This window comes from Helianthus annuus, chromosome 12, assembly GCF_002127325.2.
Source record: "Helianthus annuus cultivar XRQ/B chromosome 12, HanXRQr2.0-SUNRISE, whole genome shotgun sequence".
In the NCBI taxonomy this organism is placed as follows: domain Eukaryota; kingdom Viridiplantae; phylum Streptophyta; class Magnoliopsida; order Asterales; family Asteraceae; genus Helianthus; species Helianthus annuus.
The window spans coordinates 71,036,217-71,046,099 of NC_035444.2; the positions used below are offsets into that span (position 1 = coordinate 71,036,217).

General features: G+C 40.7%; 1 protein-coding gene across 1 annotated transcript; it reads right to left on the reverse strand.

Annotated features, from left to right (window-relative positions):
- Positions 1–2,019: 2,019 nt before the first annotated feature.
- LOC110893165 lies at positions 2,020–8,435 on the reverse strand. The gene has a single exon (XM_022140284.2). It carries the CDS (start codon positions 8,309–8,311, stop codon positions 2,930–2,932), a length of 5,382 nt encoding a protein of 1,793 aa, XP_021995976.1. The 5' UTR covers positions 8,312–8,435; the 3' UTR covers positions 2,020–2,929.
- Between the last annotated feature and the right edge of the window lie 1,448 nt (positions 8,436–9,883).

Sequence of the window (9,883 nt, forward strand, 5' to 3'; positions counted from 1 at the left end):
ACTATCTGACAAATGACTTAGGTTTCGGTTTCTAACTGATTACTCTCTTGTGAAAGAGAATAAATCCTATAGTAATTAGGTAACAAGGAAAGTGACCCACTAACTCAAGAACCTAAGAACCGACCAATAAAACAACCAAAACGTGTGATGGAGTGCTATAAGGAAACAAGCCTAATTAAAGGTCCTAAATCCCACAAATATTAAATTGCAAAGGATTACCCTTAACCAACCCTCTAGATGTGAAGCAAGCTATAAGATGATACACCAAAATCCTAGGACTGACTGACACACGAATAAGCAGACGAACCCCGAGTTATCGGGTGCTCAAAACTACCAAACAATGCCCAGAATTACCTAGCAACTTCTAATTATCTTTCGAATCAAAGAAGATGGGTGCACACTAAAGTCTAGCTGATTTTAAATTGATTTTATGTCATGACTTGTTACCAAGTTCAAACAATTAGATTGAGAATCGCGAATAAACAACCTAAAAGCGAGTTTTAACGCAACTAGTGGTGACTTATTCCTACCAAAAACATTAAACTCATCAATCAAATCAATAAATTCAGCAAAACAATAACATACACAATCAATTCTAGCAACAACTTATAACCAATTTACTCCAAAACATTGTCAAAGTCATATAGTCAAAATAAATATCAAACACGCATCAATAGATCATCCAAACCTAAGTGGCTTAAAAAGTTTTAGCCTCTAAACATTGTCAAACACGAAACAAAAGCATAAATAAAGTCACGATTCATCGTAAAAGAAATAAAAATAGTTCAGATACTAGCTTGCTAGCTTAAATTAATTGACCTGCCTGCTTGCCTGTTTAATTAATTCTTCGAAGAAACCTTGACTTTTTTGACGTGCCTGTATGCCTGCTTCTCTTTCTTTTCTTTTGATTGTTGCCGTCAACCCTCTGTTGCCGTTCGTAGCCTTTTCAAAGTAGGTCTCCCCAAAATAAATTCTTTTTCTTTGTGTTACGTCCCTGCCTATGCTTCTGCCGTTTCTTATTATATTATGGAGCCCTCTTTAGCACCTTGCTGCCCAAGTTGTTCATTTAATTTTTGAAGCCACGGCCCATGTTGCATCGTGACCCAACCCAATTGGTGATACAAATTCATCTTTCATAACTCTACTTAACTCTCGTGCTCTTCTGTCAAGTACACAAAGCAAAGAAGCAAATTATGTGATTAATATCTTAATTTCCATTAAATTCTCTTTTTTTTTTCTTTACGTAGCTTTTCAAAACATAAACATGATTCATTAATTGCCATTAATTTATTTTTCCTTTTGTTGTACGTGGCATATCCAAATATGGTTCATTAACTTCAATTAATTTAATTTTTCACATTGTAAGCTTTTCACATAAACTTCTTTTTATATAAATTAATTGATTTGCTCGTTTTCGCTTCATTATCGCATCAGAATCTACAATTAACAATCTTATCAAATAAAAGCTAAAAACTAATAAAAACTACTCTAAAACTGTTCAAAAATATACAATTTACATAAGATAAATGTATGTGTTTTACAACACATCAAATATCCCCACACTTAAACTTTTTTCGTCCCGAAAAAAACTTTGCAATGGAATCATAACTAGGATAATTGGTTTCAAAAATTATTTAATTAATTTATTAAAAGACAAAAACACGTATAACCACGATTACCGGTATTGTTGTCCATTTAAACCCAACCGCCAACTCGTCAAACCCCTTTCATGCTATCATTATGTTCAAGTTAACAATCCATCTAAGGGTCTCACACTCAAGGTCCACAAATCCACCTAATCCCATATCAAGCTTATAAGGAAAAGATTAAAAATCTACCACTTTATATAAATAACCCTTATGTATTTAAAATTAAAATATATGATGGAATGATGGATGATGATTATGAGCTTTAGCATTTTTTTTCTATGTTCAACTCAGAGGGTATTATCACCAAGTCGCTATCCCAGTGGGAAACACCATGAGCCTCACACATTTTTTTTTTTATTTTGCTCATATAGTATAGATGGATGATGGAAATTTTTTTTTTTTTTTGGGCGCCACCAGAATCCGGATTTATTCTCATAAAAAGGATAAGGTGTGCCAATTTTAATTAAAAATACTTATAGGTTATTTACTTATAGTGGTTCCTTTTATACTATCAACAGTTTCGGCTTTTCTATATCTCCTAAGATGAGAACCCACAAGATTTCATGATTATAAATTAAGGTAATCTTAAGAACAATCTAGGGAACCCTCTAAGTTGGCTGGGCCTACCAGTACATCCCGGAAATACATCTTTTATCTATATTTATCTCATATGTATAATATTTTGAAAACCAAAAATCCTAATTTTTCTATCATTTTCCATTTATTTGCAAAACTTTCAGGAACATTTTCTATTTTTTCAATTTTTTTTTTATTTTTCAGATTTTTTATTTATTTTTCGACTCAAATCTACCTAAAAAGACGTAGTCTCCCATCCCTACACTTAAACTTCACATTGTCCTCAATGTGGATGGAGAACTAACTAAAAACAAATAAGAAAAAAAAAACCTAAAATAATATACACAAAAGAAACAACAAGAATTGGAAAAGACTTAGCTGGTTAGGATAAAAATCAGTGCCAGCTGTGCGTGTCTTCATTCCAACCAAATATGATCGTATAGCGTTCCATTCGCGATCATCTCTGACAAACTGGTACACTTGGGTTGCCTTTACAAAAAGATTACAGCTCCAAAATCACCACCCGAATGGAGATTGAGTACGAGTGGGTCAAATAAACCTGCACATCATAGAACAAACAAACCCAGGCGTAAAACTGACTCAAAATAAAAGACTGACTCAACAAGACTAAAATGTAAAAAAAAAATAAAAACAAAACAGCAACTAGAATGTACAAACTCTACAAACACACTCTCAGCTCACTCTCAAGCACCAACTAATGGGAGGTCAAGCTCCTCCACCAATCTCTCCTCTCCTGGTCCCTCGATATAGTGCTTTAGACGATGACCATTCACCTTAAACGTCTTACCATCCCCACTCTTCAACTCAACCGTACCGTATGGAAAAGCCTGAACGACTATGTACGGTCCTGACCACCTAGACCTAAGTTTACCCGGGAACAATCTTAATCTAGAATTAAAAAGAAGGACTTTGTCTCCCGGGTGAAACTCCTTATTTCCTCTCAGCTTACTATCATGTAGCCTCTTCATCTTCTCCTTATAGCCTAGTGATCTCATATACGCCTCATCTCTTAACTCCTCTAACTCATGCAACTGGAGAAACCGATGTTTACCCGCACTATCCATATCCAGATTAACTGCTTTCAACGCCCAATATGCGCGGTGTTCCAACTCCACCGGTAGATGACAAGCCTTCCCATAAACCATCCTAAAAGGTGTAGTACCTATAGGAGTCTTAAATGCAGTCCGGAAAGCCCACAATGCATCATCTAACTTATCAGACCAATCCAGTCGATTCTGTCCGACAGTTTTCTCCAAAATCCGCTTAATACCCCGATTAGTGTTCTCCACTTGCCCACTCGTCTGTGGATGATAGGCAGTTGAAAGCCGGTGAGTGACACCATAGCGTTTCAATGCCTTCTCCATCTGGGCATTACAAAAGTGGGTACCTCTATCACTGATAAGCGCCCTTGGGGTACCAAAGCGAGCAAACAATTTCTTCAAAAATCTCACTACAACCCTCGCATCATTTTTAGGCAAGGCTTGAGCCTCCACCCATTTCGACACATAATCTATAGCAACGAGGATGTATCGGTTCCCTTGAGACATCGGGAACGGACCCATGAAATCAATACCCCATATATCAAAAACCTCCACTCCCTGCATCGGATTTTGGGGCATCTCATTTCGGGATGAGATATTACCTACTCTCTGACAAGCATCACAGCTCCTAACCAACTCATGAGCATCTCGAAACACTGTCGGCCAATAAAATCCAGAATCCAACACCTTCCTCGCGGTGTAAGAAGCTCCATAATGTCCTCCGGTAGGCCCCTCGTGACAATGCCTGAGAACCTGCATACGCTCCTCTCCAGCAATACATCTCCTCACAACCTGATCAACTCCAACACGAAAAAGATGCGGATCATCCCAGAAGTAGTACTTCGAGTCCGCTATCAGCTTCCTCCTCTGATGGAAAGACATCTCCGGCTGTATCACCTTCTCCTTTAAATAATTCACTATATCAGCATACCAAGGCATTCCCTCATCCTCGGGTTTCACAAACATCAAAGTCTCATGAGGAAAACTATCGCCAATCTCATCCTCATCACTCTCATCACTCTCGAGATTCTCAAGTCTAGACAAATGATCTGCTGCAGCGTTTTCGGCTCCCTTCTTATCCCGAATCTCAAGATCAAACTCCTGCAAGAGTAGAATCCACCGAATTAACCGCGGTTTCGCGTCTTTCTTTGCAAACAAATGCCTCAATGCCGCGTGATCGGTGTAGACGACGACTTTAGAAAGGACCAGGTAGGAACGAAATTTATCGAGAGCAAAGACAACTGCCAGGAGCTCTTTCTCAGTGGTGGTATAATGCTCCTGGGCGTCATTCAGGGTCTTGCTCGCGTAGTAAATCGGATGAAACCGCTTCTCTCTACGCTGTCCTAGAATAGCTCCAACCGCGAAATCGCTCGCGTCACACATAATCTCAAAAGGAAGACTCCAATCGGGAGCAATAAGAATCGGCGCACTCACTAATTTCTCCTTAAGAAACTCAAACGCCCTCACACACTCCTCAAAAAAATCGAAGGGAACATCCTTCTCCAATAACCGGGTCATAGGCCTAGCAATCTTAGAAAAATCACGGATGAACCGACGGTAAAATCCCGCGTGGCCTAGAAAACTACGAACAGACTTCACAGAAGTTGGCGGTGGAAGTCTAGAAATCGCGTCGATTTTAGCTCTATCGACCTCAATACCCGCCCGTGAAATCTTATGACCCAAAACTATGCCCTCCTTCACCATGAAGTGGCATTTCTCCCAGTTCAACATCAAATTTGTCTCCTCACATCGAGCCAACATACGATCAAGATTTCGCAAACACTGATCAAAGGAACTCCCAAAAACAGAAAAATCATCCATAAATACCTCCATCGAGTCCTCGATCATATCATGAAATATCGCCACCATACAACGCTGAAATGTGGCTGGAGCATTACATAACCCAAAGGGCATACGACGATAAGCAAAGGTACCGTACGGGCATGTAAAAGTGGTTTTCTCCTGATCCTCCGGTGCAATGGGGATCTGGAAATAACCTGAGAAGCCATCAAGGAAGCAGTAGAACTGCTGCCCTGATAGACGCTCCAGCATCTGATCAATGAAAGGAAGAGGAAAGTGGTCTTTCCTCGTGGCGTCATTAAGTCTACGATAGTCGATGCAGACTCTCCAGCCTGTAAAAGTTCTGGTGGGAATCAACTCGTTCCTCTCATTCGGAACCACTGTCATGCCTCCTTTCTTAGGCACCACCTGAACTGGACTAACCCATGCAGAATCAGAGATTGGGTAAATCAGGCCTGCATCTAACAATTTTATCACCTCCTTCTTTACCACATCCTGCATGTTTGGGTTCAGTCGACGCTGCGGCTGAACTACGGGCTTAAACTCATCCTCCATCAGAATCTTATGTGTGCAGAACGAAGGGTTAATACCCTTTATGTCAACGAGCTTCCACGCGATCGCCTGCTTGTGTGCCTTAAGCACACCCATCAACTTCGTCTTCTCCTCCTCTGTCAACTCTGAAGAGATGATGACAGGTAACTGAGAACCCTCATCCAGAAAGGCATACTCCAGATGAGATGGTAAATCTTTCAGCTCCAGGGATGGGGGACTCTCCACAGATGGCCTCTCCTCAGGCTCCTTCCTCTCAACTACCTCAAAAACCTCAGAATGACTCTCGGACTCCCCATATGATGTAGTAGTCATCTCAACCTCCGGGATAGACGTGTCCAGAATCTGCGTGTCCGAAGCATCACGCCCACAAACCTTACTCAAGCAATGACCCACATGTGACATGATGGTGTCAACGAAGTAGAGAGTATCGTCGTGCTCTCTAGGATGAGTCATCGACCTATTGATATCAAAGGTGACCATATCATCCTCTACGCGAAGCGTTAGCTTACCATCATAAACATCTATCAATGCTCTCGCGGTAGCTAGGAATGGTCGACCTAGAATCAATGGTACATGAGCATCCTCATCCATGTCTAAGATCACAAAGTCAACAGGGAAGACAAACTTGTCGACTTTCACTAACATGTTCTCCACAATCCTTCTCGGATATTTCACTGACCGATCCGCGAGCTGGAGACTCATACGAGTAGGAGAAGGCTCGCCTAGATTGAGCTTAGCAAACACTGCATAGGGCATCAAATTTATGCTAGCTCCCAGGTCGGCCAAAGCATTGCTGACTGATAGATTACCAATCAAGCATGGAATAGTAAAGCTTCCCGGATCAGTCATCTTCTTGGGAAGACGATTCTGAAGAACTGCTGAGCACTCCTCACTCAAGGACACATGTGATAACTCCTCCAGCTTCTTCTTATTACTAAGAATGTCCTTCAGGAATTTGGCATACTTAGGCATATGCGCTAGAGCCTCTACGAAAGGAAGATTAATATGGAGCTGCTTAAACAAACCTAAAAATCTTGAGAACTGCTCCGCTTCCTTCTCTCTCTTGAATCTGCCCGGAAAAGGAATAGATGAATAATCACGAACGGGCTCCTTCTTCTTCTTCTGAGACTCACTAGACTGTGCGGTACTTGCTGGGGCTAGCCTGGGTTGCACTTTGCCAGTGGGAGTCTCCATCTCTATCTCCTCATCAACCGGCTCTTCATCTACCACCGGTTGATCAACTGTGGCCCCTCTGCCACTCCGAGTCATGACAGCTTTGGCATGAGCATGAGAATTAGGATTAGGAACGGTGTTACCCGGTAATCCACCTTGTGGCCTCTGCTGTAACTGTCTCGCCATCTCCCCCATCTGTCTCTCCAAATTCTGCAGCGAAGCTCCCTGATTTTTAAACATACGATCGTGCTCCTCGTGTCGCTGATTATTCGAAGTCATATACTGGTTCAGCTGTTGACTTTGAACAAGTAGAATGTCCTTCAGCTCCTTGAACTCAGTACCAGATGATGATCCACTTGAAGATTGTTGTTGGAACCCTGGCGGGTTTCCTCCCGACCTCCAGTTAGATTGATTTTTCCAACCCGAATTATAAGAATTATTAAATGAAGCATTTTGGAAACGATTATTCGGGTTGGAAATGTAGTCGACCTCTTCTTGTGATCTCACGGGGCAATCAGCTGTCTCATGTCCTCCACGACATATCTCACACTTCCGATCCTTCAACTTCATCTCCCTCATCTCCCTCTTCAAAGCCTCTAACTCAGCAGCCAAACTAGTGTCAGGAGTGACCTGATACACACCTTTAGCAGAGGAGGTGGTCCTAGTAGAAGGAATGGAATTCCTCCCAGGATGGCTTTGCTGACCGGCCATAGCAAAACTCTCAAACATTTCCTCACACTCAGTTGGGTCCTTTTTGTCCATGATACAACCTCCAGCGGCAGTATTAAACATCAGTTGAGTATCAGGAGTGAGACCATTATAAAATTTCTCCACTAGAGCCCATTCAGAAAGACCATGTTGGAGGCACTTGCTAAGCAAGGTTTGGAATCGCTCCCATGCCATGTAGTAAGGCTCATCGGGATCCATACGGAACGAATGGATCTGGTCTCGAAGGCGTGCGGCCTTGGATGGAGGGTAGTACTTCTTGTAGAATTTTGATTTCAGAATCTCCCAAGTAGTGATAGAATTTTGAGGCAAAGTGTCGAGCCAAGTTGCAGCCCGACCAGAAAGGGAAAAGGGAAACAAGCGCAGATAAACTGCATCAGCGGTAACACCATGAAGATTGAAGGTGCTACAAATACGCAAGAATCGGGTGATGTGGCCTGGTGCATCCTCGTCCTCCAGACCGTGGAATTGAGCACTATTAGAAATTGTGGTCATGATATGGGAAGGGATCTGCCAATTCTGGTTAGCGGGTGCTTCGGGTGTCGTGATGGAAGTTCGGCCTCCGGTGAAGCCTTCAGTGGCATGCTGGTTCACAGTGCGTCTAGCAGGATTATCACCCATAGCAACTGTAGGAAAAGGAATAGGAATGAGTACCTTTTTGTCGGTGATCCTACTAATACGCTTCTGATGCTGGCTAAGACGCTCAAACAACTCTCGTTCGGGTTCAGATGAAGCAAAAAATTCAGGTGGTCCCTGTGAACGAGTATGGGGCATAAACTGGCGAAAAAAAAATAACTAAATAAAAATTACGACTACGCTAAAAAAATAATAAAAAAAAATAAAAATAAAGACGACCTAACACCTAAGGGCACAAATAGCAATTAGCAATCAAAGCAAGGGCACCTCAAGGCAAATAACTAGAAAGCAAATAAAAAAAACCAAAAATATGACTAAGGTCGTTCTCAAAAGTGCCTAAAAAAAAAATCCCCGGCAACGGCGCCAAAAACTTGATGTGTGATTTTTGCAATTATTTTTTTATGACCAAGTTTTAAAAATGGAACTCGCTAACTACACACAACGGCAAGTGAACCGGACGTGAAAGTAGTATAACTAGCAAGACCGAGTATCGAACCGTGGACTCTAGACTGACACCTCTAATAATTAACCCTAATCACAATTCTAGTCCTAAATTGATTTTTAGAATTTTGGTTTTTATTTTAGAATTAATTAAATAATATTTTAACTAAATTAACTAACTTAACGGAACTAACGAACACGAAGGCAACTAAGACTGTGAACTCAACCAGGAGAGATGAACAAACCACTTAGGTAGGAATCACTAATGACACGTGAAGACAACTATCTGACAAATGACTTAGGTTTCGGTTTCTAACTGATTACTCTCTTGTGAAAGAGAATAAATCCTATAGTAATTAGGTAACAAGGAAAGTGACCCACTAACTCAAGAACCTAAGAACCGACCAATAAAACAACCAAAACGTGTGATGGAGTGCTATAAGGAAACAAGCCTAATTAAAGGTCCTAAATCCCACAAATATTAAATTGCAAAGGATTACCCTTAACCAACCCTCTAGATGTGAAGCAAGCTATAAGATGATACACCAAAATCCTAGGACTGACTGACACACGAATAAGCAGACGAACCCCGAGTTATCGGGTGCTCAAAACTACCAAACAATGCCCAGAATTACCTAGCAACTTCTAATTATCTTTCGAATCAAAGAAGATGGGTGCACACTAAAGTCTAGCTGATTTTAAATTGATTTTATGTCATGACTTGTTACCAAGTTCAAACAATTAGATTGAGAATCGCGAATAAACAACCTAAAAGCGAGTTTTAACGCAACTAGTGGTGACTTATTCCTACCAAAAACATTAAACTCATCAATCAAATCAATAAATTCAGCAAAACAATAACATACACAATCAATTCTAGCAACAACTTATAACCAATTTACTCCAAAACATTGTCAAAGTCATATAGTCAAAATAAATATCAAACACGCATCAATAGATCATCCAAACCTAAGTGGCTTAAAAAGTTTTAGCCTCTAAACATTGTCAAACACGAAACAAAAGCATAAATAAAGTCACGGTTCATCGTAAAAGAAATAAAAATAGTTCAGATACTAGCTTGCTAGCTTAAATTAATTGACCTGCCTGCTTGCCTGTTTAATTAATTCTTCGAAGAAACCTTGACTTTTTTGACGTGCCTGTATGCCTGCTTCTCTTTCTTTTCTTTTGATTGTTGCCGTCAACCCTCTGTTGCCGTTCGTAGCCTTTTCAAAGTAGGTCTCCCCAAAATAAATTCTTTTTTTTTGTGTT